The 22,833-nt window shown below is 38.5% G+C and overlaps 1 protein-coding gene and 1 long non-coding RNA gene across 2 annotated transcripts in view; one reads left to right on the top strand and one right to left on the bottom strand.

The window, feature by feature from the left end:
* Gm41664 overlaps window positions 1–8,651 on the bottom strand; it is a 91,831-nt gene extending 83,180 nt beyond the window's left edge. The window contains exon 1 of the long non-coding RNA XR_877173.3: window positions 8,574–8,651. This is a non-coding gene — a long non-coding RNA (predicted gene, 41664). The remainder of the gene's footprint in view (window positions 1–8,573) is intronic.
* The window catches only part of Kif5b (kinesin family member 5B), a 40,520-nt gene continuing 19,676 nt past the window's right edge, over window positions 1,990–22,833 (top strand). The window contains exons 1-12 of the mRNA NM_008448.3: window positions 1,990–2,532; window positions 8,612–8,699; window positions 15,853–15,926; window positions 16,546–16,650; window positions 17,084–17,132; window positions 17,691–17,746; window positions 17,830–17,917; window positions 18,072–18,196; window positions 19,439–19,543; window positions 19,823–19,968; window positions 20,647–20,795; window positions 22,519–22,712. Coding sequence (NP_032474.2) covers window positions 2,407–2,532; window positions 8,612–8,699; window positions 15,853–15,926; window positions 16,546–16,650; window positions 17,084–17,132; window positions 17,691–17,746; window positions 17,830–17,917; window positions 18,072–18,196; window positions 19,439–19,543; window positions 19,823–19,968; window positions 20,647–20,795; window positions 22,519–22,712 — 1,305 coding nt within the window. The 5' untranslated portion in view covers window positions 1,990–2,406. The remainder of the gene's footprint in view (window positions 2,533–8,611; window positions 8,700–15,852; window positions 15,927–16,545; window positions 16,651–17,083; window positions 17,133–17,690; window positions 17,747–17,829; window positions 17,918–18,071; window positions 18,197–19,438; window positions 19,544–19,822; window positions 19,969–20,646; window positions 20,796–22,518; window positions 22,713–22,833) is intronic.

Here is a 22,833-nt window from a genome sequence, read left to right as displayed (position 1 = left end):
AAAATCTCAGTATCCTGGGCTAATAATAGACATAGAACAGATACAAACAGAGCAGGAAAGGATCTTTCTCTCAAGGACATGCTATGTTCAAAAAGCATCATGGCCAATTCCTCTTCTTCTTCTTTTTTTTTTTTTTTAAAGATTTATTTATTTATTTATTTATTTTATGTAAGTACACTGTAGCTGTCTTCAGACACACCAGAAGAGGGCATCAGATCTCCTTACGGATGGTTGTGAGCCACCATGTGGTTGCTGGGATTTGAACTCCGGACCTTTGGAGGAACAGTCGGGTGCTCTTACCCACTGAGCCATCTCACCAGCCCGATTCTCTACTTCTTACTGAAAATTTTTGTTCTCTAAAATCATGGACTACCCAAAACCGTGGTTCCAAATATCAAAAAGAACACCTTCCACTCTTGTCTGAAGGATAGAAACAGCAAAACAGCCTTCAATTCAAAAGAGTTCAGAAAAAAAAGTCTTCCCAGGACAGCATTCCACATGGGTGCTTTGTCATGCTCAAGGACATGGTACCTTAGCCCACTGTTATCCAGACCTGATGGATGAAGCTCTGCCTTGCCTGGAGCCTCTCAGAACACTGGATCATTTCAATTCTATCCAAAGTCCACACTTCCAAGGCCTGTGATAATGCCCCTGTTTTCTTTATTTCTAAGATTCTCCACTGTTCCCCTGCAATTGTGCTCTTCTCCATTGCAGAAAGCCAATCAAGCTGGATCTATTTGTTTCTAGAGGTGCTAGAATGTTCCAGCAAATTCAGGGGTCAGGGAGGTGTCCATAGTCCCACCATTCATTTACCCAGCAAAGTCTGGAAGCCAGAAGAAAGGTTTCTTATCGTCACTGAAGTTTTTCCTTGCAGAACCTCAGAGCCATTTCCACATAGAGTTTTTGTGGTATTTATCTTCTGAAAAGGGAATGCTAAGTCATCTATTTTTGAAGTGCAGGGGGTGGTTGAAGCCAGGGCCTCCTGCTTTCTAAGCAAACACACTACCAGAGTTCCAACTCTAGCCCCAGGAGTGGTTTTCTCAGATATGTCACCCGCACGTATTAATCTAGGTCAGTGGTCTTTAACCCTCCGAATGCTGAGACCATTAATATGCTTCATGTTATGGTGATCCCCAAGCATGAAATTATTTCGCTGCTATTTCGTAACTGTAATTTTGCTACTGTTATGAATAGTAATATAAAAAAATCTGATATGCGATTCCCAAAGAGGTTGTGACCCACAGGTTGTGAACAGGTGATCTAGGCCTTTAAAGACACTCGTAAGGATCTGGTGCTGCAACACCATTCCTTTGGTGTTGCAGCTAAGTGAAGTTTCCCATTGGTCGGAGAAGTGGGACCTCAGATTTACCAAATACCTTTGGGCTCCTGTGGCTCACCTGTGTGATGTCAAGCCCTGGGCAGCTAGAGGAGACACATGAGGGTAGGTTCTTCTTCCATCCCACCTAGCTGTTCCGTATCGCTTGGGAAACTTTTTCATTGCTTGAAAGAAGCTTCCCCTTTCTCTGCTTTGTCTGAATAAAGCTCCCAGGCTCGCAGGGCGGGGTGCATTACTGCTGCACCCCGGCCATGCCCCACCCTTAACTCAAATCTCCCCGGTTTTGGCAAAGCGATTTAAAACAGAAACAAAATAAAACCCAAGGTTGCATCAGTAATCTTTCTTTTTTTTTTCTCTAAGGCCAAAATGAAAGCCCCTTTTTTTTTTTTTTTAGGGATCTGGCCTTATACAAAATTGAACACCACCATTAAGTGGTTAAAACAAACTCCTCCAAAGAAAAAGATAAGTAAACCTTCCGATGCTCTGAGGAATTCTGCAGCGGCCTTGGCGCTACTCAACTTGCAGGAAAACTCGATCTGAAGCCCCAAACCTGCAGCTGAGGTGGAGCCAGGCAAAGCCTGCGGCCCGGCGCGGGCAAGGATTGGCTGCTGGGCATCGCCCCGCGCCTGCGCAGTGTTCCTCCCGCCCGCCCAGTTTGCCGCCGGCCTGGGCACTAAGGCCTTTGGAGGGTGCGCGCGTCAGCTGGCCGGGAAGCCGGCGAGCTGCCGGGACAGGATAGTGGGCCGAGCCCTAGGCCTCGGCTGTCCTTCCCGAAAAGAAAAGAAGGAGCCGCTCGCCAGTCCCCGCAGCCTGTGGAGGCCGGTGAGGGAGACGCCGAGGAGCATCGAGGCTCTGTGGGCGCCGCCGCCTTGGCCGCCATGATGGAGCGGAAGTGAACTTCGGGCGCAGGCTGCCGGCGACAGCGCTTCGGTCTAGCTGCCCGGGGTGCACGGCGCTGCGGAGCCCGGACCTTCCGGTCCTCGCGACCCCTGCCTCTTGGCTCCCCTCGCTTACCCCAAGACTGAGCGGCTTGAAGAGGCGCCCGGCCTGCGGTCCCGGCTTCCAGAAAGATGGCGGACCCGGCGGAGTGCAACATCAAAGTGATGTGTCGCTTCAGACCTCTCAACGAATCTGAAGTGAACCGCGGCGATAAGTACGTCGCCAAATTCCAGGGAGAAGACACGGTGATGATCGCGGTGAGTGGCCCCTGTCCCCATGTCACGTGGGGTCGGGCAGGACGGTGAGCTCTGGGACATGGCCGGTCGCAAAGCCCAGAGGGAGCAGGGAGTGCTCGCTCTCCCGAGCCGGGTTTGCGGGTTCAGACGACCAGGGAGGAAGGAGCAGTGTTCAGGAGACTCCGCGACGATTCGAGGATCACCCCCACCCCAGTACTAAGCTTGGCAGCTGGGAGGTGTCTTGTTTCTCATTCTGGACACTCCCCCACCTGGGGCTCTGGAGGCTGCATCCCAGGAGCTAGTTTAGTGCACGCTCATCCGTGTGTGTGTGTGTGTTTGTGTTTCTTAAATGTTCTCCCTCTCAACTTTTCATGTAATAAGTGGGAAATTGGAGCCTGTAAAAAGAACTAGTGGCTTTTCTTTGAAATTAGAGTTCTCTCTAATGTCATAAGTGGATTTAGATTGGGCCAAATAAGTGTCAGAAAGATCTAGAATTTCATTCTTTACCGTGTTTTAACATTGTAGGAAAGATAGCTATAGCCGAGACATAGTGTTGTAAAGACCTTACAATGGGGCTTGAATCACCATTATTAGATTCATGTTAATACAGTCTATCTTGACAGAAATTGATTATGGTAATCTGAGAGGAAGCAATACTCCTTTGTAGTGGAAAATGTAACTGAGCTGATTGATTATTATTTGAGAAACTTGAAAGGGTTTTTTATATCTAGCATTGCAGGTTCTCTGAAAACAGCATTTTGAGCTCAAGATTAAAAGTGACTGGATAAGATTGCCTCAGTATACAGAACATCGAGCTAAACTAACAAGTAAATTCATCATTAGTGATGATGCCATGGGTATTGCTATTAGGATTCAATTGTTAATGTCAGTTGTTACTCGAAATTGTTTGTTCTTGAGTAGTAATCTATATTTAGTATATTGTTTGAGCTACTTAATTTAGAAATAGGGCAGAGAGGTCACAGGAGACTGGCCATTGATGAGTGAAAACATTTTAGCCTGAAGATAGTACTGAAGTTCTCTAGAGGGTGTGTTAATGTGAAGGTTTTCAAAGTTGAGTTTTCGGAAATTGAATGTGTTAGTAGTGTATCCTCCCGGTAGGGTTTTGGTAGAAAAAAAACTATTACTGCTGTGTGAAGACTATCAGGCCAGTTCTTTGGGGGGTGTTTTGTTTCGTTTTGTTTTTTTCTTTTTCTTTTTCGAGACAGGATTTCTCTGTATAGTCCTAGCTGTCCTGGAACTGGACCAGGCTGGTCTTGAACTCAGAAATCCGCCTGCCTCTGCCTCCTGAGAGTCGGGATTCAAGGCCTGTGCCACCACTGCCCAGCCAGTTCTCTGTTAGTAAGTCCTCAAGGTGCTCTTGTAGTAAAGAAGGGATGTTAATTGAGCATAGGAATCCTGTTCTTTAGTGCACAGAGGATAGAGTGGAAGGTGGTTGGGTGTATGTTGTGCCTGCACTCCTTACCGGGTTTCAACTCCACTATTAGTCCCCAAATTTGAGGCTACTTATTCCTTCCCATCTATGATTATGCAGCTTTAGCTATACTTCATTTGTCACTTGTATTAAGATGGTCTTAATTCTCTGAGTTTTTGTGCTTGTTTTAAAAAAATTGTAAATATTGCTAAGATTTGTTTTGCTTGGAATGCCAGATTTCAGGATTTACAAAATATATTAAGTTGTGGTGGCTTACATACTTGTAATCATAGCACTGGTGAGCCTGAGACAAGAGGGTAGTGGCCATAATATATGAAACAAAAGATAGACCACTACAGAAAACACATTTATTTTAGGTCCTTTCCTTTGGAAAAAGTTGCCATAATTTCTGTTTCAAAATTTCTGTAAGTAATACAAATAAGTTTAAGTGATGAATAGAAACTTAGGGTAGATGATGAAATGACTTAAATGTGTTTGTTTATAATGTCAACTGAATGGTAATCATAATCACTGTTCAGATAGAAAATAATTAAGGAGTCTGCTTTTCTTCTAAGTTTAGCTTTTAATATTCTGTCCAAAATTTTTCCTGTTATCCTCAGAACCAATTTTAATAAAACATTTCTTGGACATGGAGACTTTCATTTCGTTCCTTAAATCCCTGTATAAGTCACCAAATAGGCTTTTAAAATTCACTAAAACTTGAACACAGAGACAAAAGCATATAATACAGATAATACATGTAAGAAATCAATTCCTAAAATAGGGATGAGATATATTAAATATCTTCTTAGTGTCCCCAGTGTTTCCTGTGGCTTTATAATAATGTTCTTTCCCCTATACTTTTTCATCATCTACCCTAAGTTTCTATTCATCTTTCCCACCTCTTCTCCATAAATACAAAAGATGTATGTGTGTGTATGTAATATAACATGGTGTTCTGCTAAGCAAGCCTTTGGATCTTGCAGAGTTATGCATGGTTTGAGTAGCTTTTAGTCTTATTTGTGATATAAATGCTTGGTAAAGTGCCATAAATGCTACCACACTGAGTGAAACAAATTATTCCCTGAAAATCTTTAAATAATATAAAATAGCCTATTTCAATGTGAGAGCTCACAAAACAAGGAGAGAGATAGCAAATAAAAATGAATATCTATGTGTTTCACTGAACTTACTGAAAGTGAAAACCTCAAAGCAAAAAAGTTCATAGAAGTATTTCTCATCAGCGTGTGCAGGGTTAAATGTCTTTTAGTCATAGTTCCTTATATGGTATATTGTTCAGGCTGCAGAACCAAAGCCAGCTTGCTACAATTCATTGACAGTAGAAGGGAATTAAAACTTAATTAGACTATCTTTTCCATTTCCTTGCCTCAAACAAAACACAGCTTGTACTTACAAGCCAGTACTGGCTTGATATTAAGCTTGGATTAATTGAAAAAGAAGGAGTCTTCCTCACCTCAGTGTTTAAGAAAAACCCAGTGCGCACTGCAGTGCAGCACCACTCTTCAGCATGCCTATCAGTAGCACATTCCTGCTTCATGACCAAATGTGGTTTGGTCTTGGCAATCTCACATGGCAGTCATTCAAGAAGTCTAAAGTGTCATGTAGTTTAGTTAAACTCATTCCTTGGGTTTATTTATCTCTTGAAGGCTAAGTCAGATATGGATGCATCTTGTGACTTAGAGTTTATAAAATAGAGTAATTTTGAAAACACATAGAACTATAGGTTGTGTAATGTGTATTTCAAGTCAAAAAATGAATTGAAAAAATGTAAGACCTGTTACGTAGGTTTTCTTAATTATGGATTTTTTATTCTCAAGGTCTTGATTTCTCCCTAGGAAGCCAGGTTCAGTTAGTAACTTCAGGCAGTATCTCTAGTGACATTTGACTTACATAGTAAAATGAAGGATTTATTTGTGAATGATTTACTTTTATTGGGGTGTATGTGAGTTTGAATGTATAAGCATGTATGCATTGGGGTCCCCGTGGAGGCCAGGAGAGGGAATTGGATTCCTAGGGGGTAGAGTTATAACTATTGTGAATGCTAGTAACAGAACTCAGACCAATAGGAGGTGTTCTTAACTCTTGAACCATCTTTCCAGTCCCAGTAAATACCTTAGAACTGCAATCCAAAAAGAATGCTTTGTGAAATAAATAAAAGAACAAATTGTCTTTTTAAAGACCTGCACCGTTGGGATTGAATGTTAATGTGTTAGTAGCATGTTAGCAAAGGGATGCTTTGAGAATAATCAGAATTGATGCCACTTGAAATTGGCGCCCAAATGAAGTCATCCTTGCAGTTGCTGAGGGAAACAACTGGGGCTTAAATAAATTAAAGGTGGTTTTTCTCATTCCATAGAAATTTTAGAAATAGGCTCACAGTGCTGCTGCTTCCAAGACCCTGACTATTAGAGTCTGTCGTGCTTAGTTGCTCACTTTTGATTATAATAGTTAAGTTTTCAAGATGAGTACTACAGCTCCAGATTTGATTCCATGAATAATTGGTAAAGGAAGAACCTCTCTGAGGCCTGCTAGCAGATAACCTCTTTACATGATGCAGAACTGGGTCATCTGGGTCATCATTGCAAGGGGACCAGACTTGGCGAAAGGAGCAGGAAAAAGACAGGTTTGGGATAAGTAGCCATACATAAGAACGGGGTTTTTTGGTTTGGGTGGGTTTTTTTTTTCCCTTTTTTCTTTTTGAGACAGGGTTTCTCTGTATGGCCCTGGCTGTCCTGGAACTCACTTTGTAGACCAGGCTGGCCTCGAACTCAGAAATCCGCCTGCCTCTGCCTCCTGAGTGCTGGGATTAAAGGCGTGCACCACCACGCCCGGCTAAGAACAGAGTTTCTTAAACTTTCCTTACTTGCCTAAGAAGTAATAAACGTAGTCTTATGCTGCTTACAGTATATGAGTATATAAAATATTGGACATTTACTGGTAATAAAATTATTTTAAGGCATTTCTTTGTGATACCACTTTTTAAAGATGTACATAATTTTACTTGCCAATGAGATGGATGTTCTTGTTTACTTTTAAATAAGGAATTAAGTTTTAGGTGACTATTTGATACTGCATTATATAGAATATCTTCAGTAGTTGAAAAGTATTGACTACTCCAAGTTGTCTTTAATGTATGTGTGCAGTATAAGCACACGTACAAATTAGATGTAATTTAATTCTTTAATTAAAAAATCAGAATATAAAATATATATATACCTCAAGGAAAGGTAGCTGTGAATTGAAAAATACCCAGTAACAAAGGTGAGATTAGTACCAGAGGTATGGGTCAGTAGTAGTAGAGCATTGACTTCAAAGATAAGATTGGAAAAGAATAAGAAGCAATCAAGTAGAGCGGAATTGTCAGTGAGTCTAAGAAGATTTCATTTCTAAGGTGGGCTCAACCCTGGCAGGAACAATGTAATTATTTAGATCAGACCTTCTAAAAAGAGGAAAAGAAGGTCTAAGTAGGAATTTGCCTGCTCCCTAGTTTTTCCTAGAGGAAACAATTGGATCTCCAAATATACAGCAGCCATGACTCTAGGGAACACATGATTTTAACATCATAGAGTGCTTACTAGGTCCCCCCAACCTGAGTACCAGGGGTTGACTATGTGTCATCATGCTTGGCAGACTCCTTTACCCAGTGAATCATCTCGATGAACTTAAAAAAAGTTACGTAGATATTAAAAAATAATCTACAAAATATGATGCCCTTTTCACTGTATTGACATTTGCATTTGATCCTTGCTCCTGACACTTCAGACTTGACTTCTCTGTTTCTTGAATGTTATATAAGCTTCTTTTGACTGCAGGCTCCTAAACATCTTATTATCCATGCCTACACTACTTCCTCACATTAACCCAACTGGCTTCATGGCTAACACTGAAAAGAGGGCCAGTGAGTCAGCTGCTTTTTCTAAGACTGTCTTGACACTCTTGTGCTATCCTCTAGTGTAGTCTTTCAGTATGTAGTTAAGCTGTGGTCACTTAATTGTGCCATGTGTATCTCACTGTTAATTTAAGCTCCACTAAAACACAATCTGTCTTTGTCATCTTGGCATCTGCATTCCATAAATATTTGTTAAATGAAAGGATGAAAAGCTGAATGGAATTATTGAAAGAGGACTGAATTTTAATTGATTGAAGTTCTATTTTAATTTTGTCATTAACAACAGTTTTTATGCCTGTCAAATTCTATTTTTCTTATTTGCAAAGTAATACTAGTATTAAAAATGGACACTAGTCCTGGTGGCGAAGGCCTGAAATCCAAGCTATTTTGGAATGGGAGCCAAGAGAATCACATGTTCAGGACCATCTTGGACAATTTAGTGAAACCCTGTCTCAAGACAAAAATGCTTTTAAAGAAGCTGAGGAATGCTGAGACTAGAACTAGAAGTGAGTTGTATGGATAGCAAGGAGTAGAGAAAGAAGACTGTTGTCAGTACTTGTCGGAGTATAGCCTGCGGTGCACTGAGAGTAAACCAGATGGTTTGTGTGCATGGAGCTGGCTCTCTAAAGTCTCTCACACTCGAGATGCATACATCGCAGGAATACTGTTTCTAAAGGTGCCGAGGCATCGTTGTCTTTGAGTTTAAGAATGTGCACTCACCTGTAATTTGTGAAACTCTTCTGTTTTCATTTTTTTAGTCCAAGCCTTATGCCTTTGATCGTGTGTTCCAGTCAAGCACATCTCAAGAGCAAGTATACAACGACTGTGCAAAAAAGATTGTTAAAGGTAAATATGCGTAACTAGTCAAACTCAATTTACTTACTGTCCTAGCAATAAGTAAAATTTGGTTTGTGATCTTTCTGTTTTACACAACATTGCTTTTTTATTTGTTTGTTTGTTTGTTTGTTTTTGTTAAAGATTTACTTGTTTATAATATCTAAGTACACTGTAGCCGTGTTCGGATGCACCAAAAGAGGTTTCTGGGATTTGAACTTGGGAACTTTGGAAGAGCAATCAGTGCTCTTAACCGTTGAGCCATCTCTCCAACCGCTTTATTTTTAATGCCTGCTTTCACCTACATTAATTAGAAAGTTAAAGTAACAAAAATCTAAATAGAATTAGTGAACATTGTACTTTTCAGTTACTGTGATTTCATTATATATTGTACCTAGTGGACACTGATACAGGGATTATATTACAAGCATATTTTTGAAAAGTGATTTCATGGGAGAATTCCCAAGGTACTATTGTAGAAATGGAACGTATGAGAATGAAGTGACTAGATAAATTTTTAAAAAATAGAAAATAAGTCTTTTTTTTTTTTTTTTCTATTCCATTGTTCTTTCCTCAAAACCTTATCTTAGAGTCATTAGAGAAATCCTGATGGAACTTATTAGGGATTGCCAAGGATTTAAAAAAAAAAAAAAAAGTAGTAGCACCTACAAGACTATTTTTTAGTTTTGTATTTTCTAAAACCTTAGACCTCTAAAAGCAGAGAGGGTGCTAGAATTTTGTTTACTATCAAAGGGCTCTTATTATTAAATAGCTGTTTATGATAGTTATATTTATTTATTTATAGTTCTAATAATGCCCATTAGTTTGCAACAAAAATCTTAGATACCAAACATGTTGGGCTTCAGTATAAAAATGAATGAGGACTGGAGAGATGGCTCAGCAGTTAAGAGCACTGACTGCTCTTCCAAAGGTCCTGAGTTCAAATCCCAGCAACCACATGGTGGCTCACAACCATCTGTAATGAGATCTGACGGCCTCCTGTGGTACATCTGAAGACAGCTACAGGGTACATAAATAGAGTAATAAATCTTTTTTAAAAAAAAAAAAAAAAAAAGGAAAGAATAAAAATGAATGAGTAAGGGCAGGCATGGTGGCAGAGGTCTTTAAACCCAGAACTTAGAAAGCGGGGGCAGGCCAATCTCTGTGAACTCAAGGCTAACCTGTTCTATCTACCTAGTAAGTTTCAGGCCAGCCAAGTCTAGGCAGTGAGACCCTGTCTCAAAAAAGCAAAGCAGATGAGTTAGGATTAAATAGCAGAGGTAGTGTATCTTAGTAACAAGAGGAAGTTAGGTGTGTAGATGAGCAGGTTTAGCCCGATGAGGAGGACTATAACACTTCACATAATCTCCATACTGAATATTGAATGTAAGTCATCATGAAGAGTGAGGAATGGGGAGCTGGTTCCATGAACAGGCATGCAGTGCGTGAATTGGGGCATGTGGAAGCATTACTCGGCAGCATTAAGGGCCCAGTTGAAGTTAGCTTCCAGAATTTAATTCACCCATTTGGGATTTTACCAGACAAGTACAAAAGAAATTGAAGGGCAAGAGAATTGAGGATATTGTCCGTGTAATGTTTATATTGGTGTACCATGGTACCTAAAGGGAAGTTACAGTGTGATAGACTGTGAAAGACAGTGAAAAAAGATGGTAGGATTAATGGGCAAACTGGGTATGCCTGTAATCTTAGCTCTCAGGAGAAAGAGGCAGAAGGATTGCCATAAGTGTAAGGACAGCCTGGGCTACCTAAGGCATTCCAGACCAGCCAGGTCTTCCTATGAAGACCCTGTCTCAAAAAAACAAAACAAACTGATAAAAAAAAATCCAGTAGACAAAAGAAAAAAAAAGTTCTTGGACTTCATCAATCAGGAGTAGAAGATTATGGAAGTAGTGTGGTTAGTTAATGTGGAGTTGGCAATCATATCAGGTCTGAGCGTGCAGTCAGGTTCTCAGGTCATACATTATATGGATATTAAACCCATCCAAAATTAGGAGTGGTATTGATGAAAGATGGTGAAATGGATGCTAAACTGTTCATAAAATGAGGCCGGGCGTGGTGGTGCATGCCTTTAATCCCAGCACTCGGGAGGCAGAGAGACGAGTGTATTTCTGAGTTCGAGGCCAGCCTGGTCTACAAAGTGAGTTCCAGGACAGCCAGGGCTATACAGAGAAACTCTGTCTCAAAAAAAACGAAAAAAAAAAATTTTTTTTTTTTTGTTCATAAAATGAGGGAGAATTAATTTGTTATTCTGTAACTGCAACAAAGAGGAACAGTGGTGTTATACTGTGTTATAAGCATCAATAATTTTTCCTAAAGACTTTACATTCTTTGTGACCTACTTTGTGTGAGTCTATGTGGAGGTCGGAAATTAGCCTCATATATCTTAATTGCTTTAAAAAGTTGTGTGTGTCTGTCCCCGCCCATCTGTCTGTCCATCCATCCCTTTATTTCTGTGTGTTTGTTTGAATGTATGCCATGTGTGTACAGGTGTTCATAGAGGCCAGAAGGGATTGTTGGATTCCTTAGAAAAGGAGTTAGAGGTAGTTGTGAGCCACTACACATAGGTGCTAGGAACCAAACATCTGCAAAAGCAGCAGGTGCTAAGCCATCTCCTTGCTTTTTTGAGACAGGATCTCTCCTGTAGTTTACCGTTTGGGCTGGGCTGGCTTGCCTTCAGTTCCCCAGAACTGAGATTGCAGGCACAAACCACCATGCCTGTAGCAGTTACTTTACCCATTGAGCCATCTCCCTACTCCCCCACCCCCACATACATTTTAAAAATAAGTACAATTTAAGATTACATTAGCTTTTTGTTTTTGTTGTGCTGAAATAAAGCTCTGTACTCTCCACACGATAGGCAAATGCTCTACCATTGAGTTACATTCTGCCTTTTTAAATAATAAAAGATTGACTTAATGAATTCGTGGATACTTTAAATGGACAAATCTCTTAACATGAGCTACAGCCACTTTGTTGTACAAGTTCCATCACACACTGATGGATTTCATTTTGTTCAACTTAAGTCTTAGCTGTGTTTTAGTTTTAAGTTTATAGGTACCTTACCAGGAATCTGCCCAGGCTTGTCTGAAACTTATTCACTAGCCCAGGCATACCTTAAATTTATACCATCCTGTCTCAGCCTCTCATGTAGCTGGGTTTATAGACCTGTGCCTTCCATATCTGATATACTTTCTGCAGTTGTCTTCCTGTTTCTCATAAGATTATATTAAAAGGAAAGGGGGAGGTTAGAAAGATGTTGTATATTATAATATTCATAATCATTCATTCAGCCATAATCATTCAACAAGATTTGAGTTCCTCCTGCCAGGCACTGATACTGTGAATGATGAGGCTGAAAAATGTATAGTAATACTCAATGACAAGTGTCATGGATGCACGGCTGTGAGCACAGGACTTTCCTGTGTTTGGAGTGGTTGTAGAGTTGGATTTAAGGAAGTACTACTAAAACTTCAATTAGTCTTACTAAAAAAAAGAAGAAAGGGGATACCTTCTAGGTAAAGGTGCCAATCCACCCTTGGAGAATTTTCAAGAGAACAATGTGCTACATGTGTGGGAGAGGCCATATATTATGAAATTGTTACATTTGACTATTTTCACCAGACCAGCAAAATGAGGGAAGTATGGTGGGAAGTAAGATGAGTAAGAGCCAGGTCAGGTCAGACTGTATGTGATTTATGCCCAGTATTATGTGACTACAGATTTGTATTTTCCAAGAGATTTAACATCACTTTTTACCTTAAAAGAAAAAAGAAAATTACTGATTACTAGTTAATGGTATGTATGCCCTGATAGTGTGAGGTAGAAAAGTCCTGAAGTGTATATAGATGTCTACAGTTTACCTTGAAATGCATTTATAGATAAGGAACGAGCAGATGCATGACTAAACCTAGCAGTAAAATGGTGTTAGTGGCAGAGTCTTCATCATAGAGTATGCACCATAGAACATATTCTTTCTGCATTCTACATTGAAAATGTTGGCAGTGAAATTATAAAAACCAAAGTTGAGTAGACTTAAAGATAAGAAAAATGATTAGAGTCAACCATAAGTCCACCAACCTCAGGTCAGAAGTCTTTGAAAATAAAGTTATACCATATCAAACATACATACACCCCATGTTTGCATGCACCAGATTCGTTGTTCCCTAAACAATACAGTATAACACTATAAAGCACTGGCATAAGTTTAGTAGGAAACGAAAAGGTGATTTAAGGAAATACGATTTTATGGAAGTACTTGAGTACCCAAGTATTTTAGTAGCCTCAGAGGCCTTGAAACTAGTTCCTCATGCTACTCTTTTAACCAATAAAAATGTAATCACATTTGCCATATTAGCATTTTGTTGTCTTTTCCACACCCCAGACAGCATAAATGAAAGTGAGTGCTTAAAAAATGTTTCAGTATTACATAGTATTGCACATCCTCTGGAATTAGATAAAACATTAAAAATTACACTTTAAATCTCAGATGTGTTACATGTATGCATTTATTATCCCAGTGTTATGCAACCATATATTGTCTGGCAAGTATATTATGTAGATATCTACCTACAAATATTTACTTAGTACCCAATTGTGAAGTAGCAGGATAATTAGATCATATCATGAGAGGACATTTTTACTTTTTATTATTTGAAAATTTTTCATTTTATTTTACTTGTTTGGGTGTTTTGTCCAACACTTGTGTGCCTGGTACCTGCAGAAGCCAGAAAAGGCATTGGATCCCCTGGAACTAGACTCTCAATTGTGAGCCACCATGTAAGTGCTGGGAAGTGAACCCTATGTCCTGGAAGAGCAGCCTGTATCTTAACTGCTGAGCCACTTCTCAAGCCCTAGAAAGAACCTTTTAAAAAGATTTATCAAAATATTGAATTGTATGCTGTATATTCTTGGGCCAAAGAGTGGCACCATTTGGAGGTGTGGCCTTGTTGGAATAGGTGTGTCACTGTGGGTATGGGCTTAAGATCCTCACCCTAGGTGCCTGGAAGTCAGTCTTCCACTAGCAGCCTTTGGATGAAGATATGTAGAACTCTCAGCTCCTCCTGTACCATGCCTGCCTGGATACTGCCATGCTCCCACCTTGATGATAATGGACTGAACCTCTGAACCTGTAAGCCAGCCCCAATTAAATGTTGTTTTTATAAGACTTGCCTTGGTCATGGTGTCTGTTTACAGCAGTAAAACCCTAACTAAGACATATGCTTAGGCATGTGATTGTTTGAAAGATCTTAAGGACATTTGACATAGACCTATTGAGAATGGTTATATATAAAGTGAATTGAAATGGGTCTGGCCCTGTTTGCCCTGCTTCTTTAGAAGCTAGCATAAATGACTTAAAAAATTATTTTGTTCCCCTTAAAAATAAAAGGTCCTCACTTTGTAGACCAGGCTGCCTCGAACTCAGAAATCCGCCTGCCTCTGCCTCCCAAGTGCTGGGATCAAAGGCGTACGCCACCACGCCTGTCTCGAAGAAAAACAAGCAAACAAACAAAAAAGCCGGGCGGATTTCTGAGTTTGAGGCTGGCCTGGTCTACAGAGTGAGTTCCAGGACAGCCAGGGCTATACAGAGAAACCCTGTCTCGAAAAACCAAGAATGAATGAATGAATGAATGAATAAATAAATAAATAAATAAATAAATAAATAAATGGTCTTTGGGAAATGTGGTGTAGCTCAAGGGTATTTGTTTCCATACACAAGGTTCAATCCGCAGTACCACTTAATAAATGAACTAACCAGAAATGAATGATACTCCAAATAAAATGGGCACTGAAGGATGTCGCTCACTTGCCTGCCATGCATGAGACCCTTGGTTCAATCCCTGATACTGCAAAAGAGGGAGAGAGAAAGGATATAACAACAACAAAAAGGCTTTGAAAGGAAGTTTCAGATATTTGGAGTTTCTAAATTACCTTTAGTAGTAAGTAATGATGCCTTTTCCTCCTGTACCCACTCTGTCAACAATTGCTTTATAGCCCAGAGTGAGCTTTAACTCCTGATTCTTTATGTTGAGATTGGTGGAAGGGGAGAGCATGAATCACACACACCACAGAAGGCTGTAATGTCTTCTCAATATGTACCTTGCCAAAGAGCTTATAAAATGGGGACTAAGCATGCAAATACATGAACCTATGAGGGGGGGTGGGACAGTCTCATTTAAACCATGATTGAGTCAGCAATTAATTACACTTGCTTGTAGAACTAATTCATACATGTATATTTTAATTGATAGTGTTTTTGTCTTTTAAAACAGTAAAGCTTTAGAATATATGTATAATGAAATGTTGAGCTTTATGTTGGTAAGTTGATCTTAAGCAGTGGAAATTTTAAAGTGTTTTTGTGTTGTGGACTGGTGTTTACACACTTGAGTCCAGTTGCCCTTGGAGGCCAGAGCCGTTGGATCTCCTGGAGCTGAAGTTACATGTGGTTATGAGCCTATGTGGATGCTGGGAACTGAATTTGGATCCTGGAAGAACAAGCGCACCCTTAACCACTGAGCCATTTATCTTAGTTATGTTTATTATTGTGATGAAACACCATGACCAAAAGCAACTTGGAGAACAAACCGTTTATTTCACTTACACTTCCAGATAACAGTTAAAAGCAGTGAAGGCAAGAACTCAAGCAGGGCAGGAACCTGGAGGCATATGTTGATGTGTAGAGGCCATGGGAGAACACTGCTTACTGGCTTGCTTTTCATGGCTTGGTCAGCTTGTTTCTTTATAGAACTCAGGAGCAACAATCTAGAGATGGTCTCGCCCACAATGGGCTGGGTCCTCCCATATCAATTACTCAGAAATCCGCCCGCCTCTGCCTCCCAAGTGCTGGGATTAAAGGCGTGCAACACCATGCCCCCCATATCAATTACTAATTAAGAAAAAAATACAGGTTTGCCTACAGCCAGATCTTTGGAGGGATTTTCTTAATTGAGATCCCCTTCTCTCAGAGACGCTAGCTTGTGTCAAGTTGACAGACATGATAACCAATATCCCATCTTTCCATGCCTCCTTGATGATTTTATAAGCTCATTACATATTAAACTTTAATCACTTCTTACTGACTTTATAATGAGAGCATTTCTTAAGGAAAAAAGACTTGGAAGTACAAGATTTTTTTGTTTTCTCATAGATGTTCTTGAGGGCTATAATGGAACAATATTTGCATATGGACAAACATCATCTGGGAAGACCCACACGATGGAGGTAATGTTTCATAATCTATCCTTAAGTATAGTTTACACTATAAGTCATCCACTTACTGATTTCTTGTAGTTAATTCATTGTGCTTAATTTTTTATCTTTATTGCCTTTTCTCATACAAATAATACACATATAAGTGCAAGATTCAAATTAGCTTCTAAGCTTGGTTAGTAAGCTGTACCTGTATTTTATATTACAAAATCTTAGAAATTAGTATAACTATAAAGAATGTGACATTTTAAAATTAAATGGGAGTTTTTTTTTTTACTATTCTATAATGTGAGAAAACTTAGATGGTATTAAAAGTGATTGTCTCCTGAATATCTGCTGCACTTCTTATAAGATTGTCTATATCAGCCAGGGCCACACAGAGAGACCCTGTCACAAAAAAAAGAAGAAAGAAAGAAAAAGAGAAAGAAAGAAGGAAAACTTAGTTTGTATATGCTTATACAGTATAACATGTAATAGTTGAAACTTTGAAATTATTTGTAGAGCAATTTCTAAAAGAAAACAAACCCAGTCACAATGCTTATCCTATTTATTTTATATTAGTAAAGAGTCACGGTTTTTTGTTTCAATTTTTCTCTTGAAATTTGTTAACAATTCTTTGTTTTCTATGCAGGGTAAACTTCATGATCCAGAAGGCATGGGAATTATTCCAAGAATAGTGCAAGATATTTTTAATTATATTTACTCCATGGATGAAAATTTGGAATTTCATATTAAGGTAAATTCTTGTGAGAAAGGTTATATTTATTTAACTTAGGATACTTATTTTCCAAAATAGCTGCTTCCTGGAAGTCAAATTTAAAAAGTTGTTACAGGTATATAAGGTTGAAGAATTGTTAAGAGTTTATAAGCCACTAGATGAATAACAGGGTAAGCTAAGTCTGTTCTTAGATTCTTTCCCTGTAGAAAAAAACAGTTTAACTACAAAGCTTCAAGATTCCCACCACACTTACTGCTTGTCCATTGTTCTTGTCCGTTGTGGGTGGTTGTAACAGAAATGGGCTTTTCGTTATTTAAGCAGCTTAGTGACTCACACTTTGGAGTTGTGGCTAGTGTGGTGTCCTAGTCTAGATATCTGGCACTTAGACTGCATTGTTTGCAGAGAGAACGAGCTGTATAAATTTAACAGATTGACTTTTCTTTCTGCTTAGGTTTCATATTTTGAAATATATTTGGATAAGATAAGGGACTTGTTAGATGGTAAGTTAAATTCTTGCTTTAATAATTTCAGTAGTACCTGTTGCTCTTCTAGTATTAAATGTTCTTAGTAACATAGATAAATTTCGTAAAGTGATAACGTTATACATAGGATAACTTAATAGCATATGTATACTATTTTTAAAGTCAAGCGACATTTATTAAGAACTGAAGGATTAGCTCCTTGTTGCTGGGAGGGATTGTGAACCTGGGATGCCATCATATTGCCACTTCTTAAGTGATAATGAGGGCTTTAAACTAAGAGTTGTAGAGCTTAAGCCCAAAGTGTTAGTCCCAGTTGTTCAATGCATTGTCCTTCCCTTGGGCCTAATGTTATTTAGAAAATGGGAGTGGTAGAAGTTTGAAATTTCTGTTTTGTTTTTTTAACATTAGTTTCTAGATTATTCTCCTAGTATGTTTACAACACTTTGCTTTTTTTATAGTAATGCATATATGTATAAAATATATATTTTAAAAGTTCTAAGGTTGGGCTGCTAAGGGAAACCTACCACTTACATTAGTTATTTTATAACTGATATAATGTAACATTTTTTTTTTCAGTTTCAAAGACTAACCTTTCAGTCCATGAAGACAAAAACCGTGTTCCCTATGTAAAGGTACTTAAAAGAATGATGACTATAGAAAACACTGTAAGAGAATTTTTAAAGAGTATTAAGAATACTTTAAAATTACTCCACAGGGGTGCACAGAACGTTTCGTGTGTAGTCCAGATGAAGTCATGGATACCATAGATGAAGGGAAATCCAACAGACATGTCGCAGTTACAAGTAAGTGGGATATTCATTAGTACTCACCAGGCATGTCTGCCTTACATCTTAATGCAGTCTATGAATTCAAGATATTTCTAGCATATAGTAATGCTTTGGGGAAAATTATTAGTGAAGGAACTATATTTATACTTGCTTGCTAATTTCATTGCAGATATGAATGAACATAGCTCTAGGAGTCACAGCATATTTCTTATTAATGTAAAACAAGAGAATACACAAACGGAACAGAAACTCAGTGGAAAGCTTTATCTGGTTGATTTAGCTGGCAGTGAGAAGGTAAACCCTTTTGAAATTTCTAGTAGATACTTAGGCATGTCTGTAAACTTTACCTTGACTTGAAACTTATATGCTACGTATTGTTGCATCTTAAGAACTTGTGGAATTGGATTTAGTAATCTGAGAATTAATACTGTTGATACCAATGCTATATGATAATTGAAGTCAATAACCTGTTCCCAAGTGACTGTCATTTAGCTATATTTGATCCAGTCAGTAGGGTATTTGGAATAAGATGTATGTTCTTATTGACAGCCTGTTAGCATTGCCATTATAATTTTATTTTCCATCTCTCTCGTATGTTGCCTGTATTCATGGTGAGTTTCTCTGCAGCATTCTGATTTGGTTGTACTGTTGTCCCTTGCTATCATGGGGATTGGTTTAAGACCCCTCACCATAAATATACCAACATCCACAGATGCTCACGTCACTTATAAAATGATTAGTGTTTTTGCATAGACCCTACATACATTCTTTTGTATGTAAATACTCTCTAGATAACTACTAACGTACTGAGACCACATAAGTGGATGTTAAATTATATTGTGTAGAGACTATGACCAGAGACAAACCATATATGTTTAGTACAAATGAAGTTTGTTTTGGAATGTTTCTCAATCTTGGCTAGTTGAATCCATGGGAATAGGAGGGTCAACTGTCGTTTATAAAAATTAGAATATTTAAATGTTTTAATATAGACTTCTGTGGCCATTATGCTATTTTGCGTCTTCTGATGTAGAATGATGTACCCAGTCTTGTTTACCAAAAATCTTATTATACACAGCTTATCTAGCAGTTAGTACCACTATTAATTCTAGAAGCCATTTAGGCAGTGTACTTGGTTTTCAAGTCACAGGTTAGCTTATGTAGTATTAGAACTGTCTTTTGTTTTTAGCAAATTATGACATCTATGTTATAATTTAGGTGATTTCCAGTTCCTTGTTTTATAATGTAGCAGAGAGATAACACTGAAAACTACATATTTACATGAAAATTTATTATTGACAAAAGCACACTAGAAATAAAATGTAATATTTCTCTAATCACATTATTGTTCAACTATTTCTCTGATCAGGCTATTAGACAGTGAGAATTTGAGGATTCCTAGTCCTTAGTATCTAAGGATTCTTAGCCCTTCCCCTTTGTAATTTTAAACTAGTATTTATTTTTGGCTATTTGGAAAGTTGAGAGAAAATTATCTTAAACTTGTAAGTTTGTTTTATTATGTAATCTTACTTATAGGTTAGTAAGACTGGGGCTGAAGGTGCTGTGCTGGATGAAGCTAAGAACATCAACAAGTCACTTTCTGCACTTGGAAATGTCATTTCTGCTTTGGCAGAGGGCAGTGTGAGTATACAATCTGTTAGTTCCCTGTTTTATGGGTAGTAATTTATAGAGGATATACGTGTACACAAATGTAAAACTGAATGTGTCTTCTTAGTTTAGTGTTTATATAGGTATCCTAGCTCCCTTCTTGAAATCAAGTAGATTAAATTAATGAAATACGCCAGGCCCAGGAAAGCATATCTGATCACAATGCTTGAGGCAGAAACAGGATGACCAAGAGTTATACAACAACTATTATTGTATAAAACCCCACTGGTTTTGTTTTGTTTTTGTTTGTAGACCTATGTTCCTTATCGAGATAGTAAAATGACCAGAATTCTTCAAGATTCATTAGGTGGCAACTGTAGGACCACTATTGTCATATGCTGCTCTCCATCATCATACAATGAGTCTGAGACAAAGTCAACACTCCTCTTTGGTCAAAGGTTTGTTGTTGAAATACAAAGTATAAAGACATGGCATTAAAGTTACTAATGTCAGCTACTGCTCAAATCCAGATGTATTTGTCAGAGAACTAGATCTGTACTTTTGAATCAGGACATAGGTCATATAAGTTAGAGATGTATTTTAGACTTAACGAGCTTTAACTTTTCATAGACATTAAAATTGAGAAATGTAATTGTTTAATTTCCTTTTGATGAAAGTAAACATCTGAGTCAGATGATGAAGTAAAAGCTTTTCAGATATATGAGCCTATGTGAAGCTCACTGATGCACTTGAAGTAGCATACATGAAAGAGCTACTTAGGAAAATCAATAACAGCCTTACCTTAGACCCATAGTGATAGGTAACGGATGCTACTGCTTCAGGATTGCAAGTGAGTTGGGAAAATAACTGCATTTTCTTAGTTTTGATTTTTTTTTTTTTTTTTAATGTTACCAAAGACTGAGTGCTGACAGAAATTTATTTGGGTTGTGGATAGATATTTTTTTAGTTTTTGTTCTAAGAAAGAACTAGATAATCTTGGACAATTTGTTATTTAGCTATATCATATATTAAATACGGATGTCAATTAAAAATACTTTCAGTCATATGCTTCTTTTTTCCGTAATGATTACTCTTCGTTAATGATGTCATTTTTTTTCTGTAATTGCATCACTTAGGGCCAAAACAATTAAGAACACAGTCTGTGTCAATGTAGAGTTAACTGCGGAGCAGTGGAAAAAGAAGTATGAAAAAGAAAAGGAAAAAAATAAAACTCTACGGAACACTATTCAGTGGCTGGAAAACGAGCTAAACCGTTGGCGTAACGGTAATCACTTAAGCATTGTCATCTAAACTTTCTGATTTGGGGCTCTTTTTACGTACTTGAGATTTTTATATGCATGGTAAATGAAAATAAAGCCTGTTTTCAGTTTTTCAGCATGTAGAGGTCTTCAACTAAAGATCAAGATTTGTCATTAAGTTTTTACATTACTTCAGATAATAAGTAAGAGCTGTAGATGCTACAGTATAGTATAGTAAGGTGCCTAGATTAGGAAGAAGTCGGTTACAGGAAAGCATGGATGGACTTCAAAGAAGGGGTAAGATCAAGGGAAATTCCAGATGCCCAGATCTCAGGGACAGAGCTTTGTGGTGTAAGCTATAATCCTAGCACATAGGACGCAGAGCCCCAATGATTGTGTAAATTTGCCCCTGCCTGACCTTGTATCAAATATAGATAAGTGTATGGGTAACTACGTATACATGCATACACATATATACATGTGTAATGCAAATATACTTATATACATTTACATATACTTATATGTAAAATGTAGATGGGAGTAGATGGTAGCATGTACCTTTAATCCTAGCATTTGGAAGGCGGAACCTGCTCTAAATGGCAAGAGTCTACCATTCTAAAAACCAAACAAAAACTCAGTATCAGAGCAGAAAGAAAAGTTGGTAAGAACTGCTGACATTGCATAAGGAGGAGGAACAAAGAAAGATGGTGAAGTGGGACTCATTACCCATCACCCTTTATAGAAGCATTAATTTCAGCAATAGGCAAAAATAGAACTTAATGTGGTTTAGTAATAAAGTTTCACTGTCCATGTAGGACACTTTCAGATTACTTGTGTCTTCCTACTCCTTAACCAAGATAGAGAGAAAGCTAAGGAAATTAGTGGACCTTGGACCCCAAGACCAGGCAGATCATCTCTGCTCTATACCTGTACTCTGCACATGCCTGCAGCCCTGCCTTCCTGCCAAGTGGGAACTTACAGCCTAAGGCTTTTTTTTTTTTTTTTTAAGATTTATTTATTTCATGTATGTGAGTACACTGTCGCTGTCTTCAGACACACCAGAAGAAAGAATCAGATCCCATTACAGATGGTTGTGAGCCACCATGTGCTTGCTGGGAATCAAACTGAGGACCTCTGGAAGAACAGTCAGAGCTCTTAACCACTGAGCCATCTCTCCAGCCCCACAGCCTCAGGCTTTAAGCCTGCTAAATGGACCCTTATCTCCATCATCAGCAATCCCAAGATTTGCACAGCACTCAGCAGCAAGCCGACCTCACCTCGATGGTACACCACTGCAGAAGTCCTGAGCTTCAGAGCTATTGTGTCCGCCATCTCTACATGGGCTTACTGTTGATAGGCTTTCCTGAACAAAGATAATCGGCAAAGACGAGAATAAGGAGGTAGTTGATATCAAACATATGATAAGGATCGTTCAGGGAAACCTGGCACCACAGATTGAGATGAAATGCTGATGGCTGACCCTAAAGAAACTGAGATGAGTGAACACCTGAGAATTGAGAGTAGAAATCCTGCAGAGAAAAGCAGTCGAAGGAAATGAAAACAGTGACCAGAATGAGAAATTTACTGATACTGAAGTACTTTTTAAAGTTCAAACAAATCTGCAGAAAATGGCAGTAGGGAGCACCGTTGGTCACACAGCAGAAGGAATGTGTGGGCAACTGCAGAGGGGAGAACACCTGTTAGTGTTAGAGATGCACATTCATAGTCACCATTTCATTGCCATTTCAGGGGAGACAGTGCCTATTGATGAGCAGTTTGACAAAGAGAAAGCTAATTTGGAAGCCTTCACAGCGGATAAAGATATTGCTATTACCAGTGATAAACCAGCTGCTGCAGTCGGAATGGCTGGTAGTTTTACCGATGCTGAAAGAAGAAAGTGTGAAGAAGAACTTGCTAAATTGTATAAACAACTTGATGACAAGGTAGATTTCACATACTTGTTTTAGATTTGTTTGTTTTAGGATACTATCGATATCAGTATTTTTTAATTTCAGTATTAAGGTTCCTTGTGATCTACATTTTCCTTTATTTCTGTTAGCTTTT

Source organism: Mus musculus, chromosome 18 (assembly GCF_000001635.26).
Source record: "Mus musculus strain C57BL/6J chromosome 18, GRCm38.p6 C57BL/6J".
NCBI lineage: Eukaryota > Metazoa > Chordata > Mammalia > Rodentia > Muridae > Mus > Mus musculus.
Note: the sequence above shows the minus strand (reverse complement) of the source record. Positions and strands in the feature narration are given on the sequence as shown.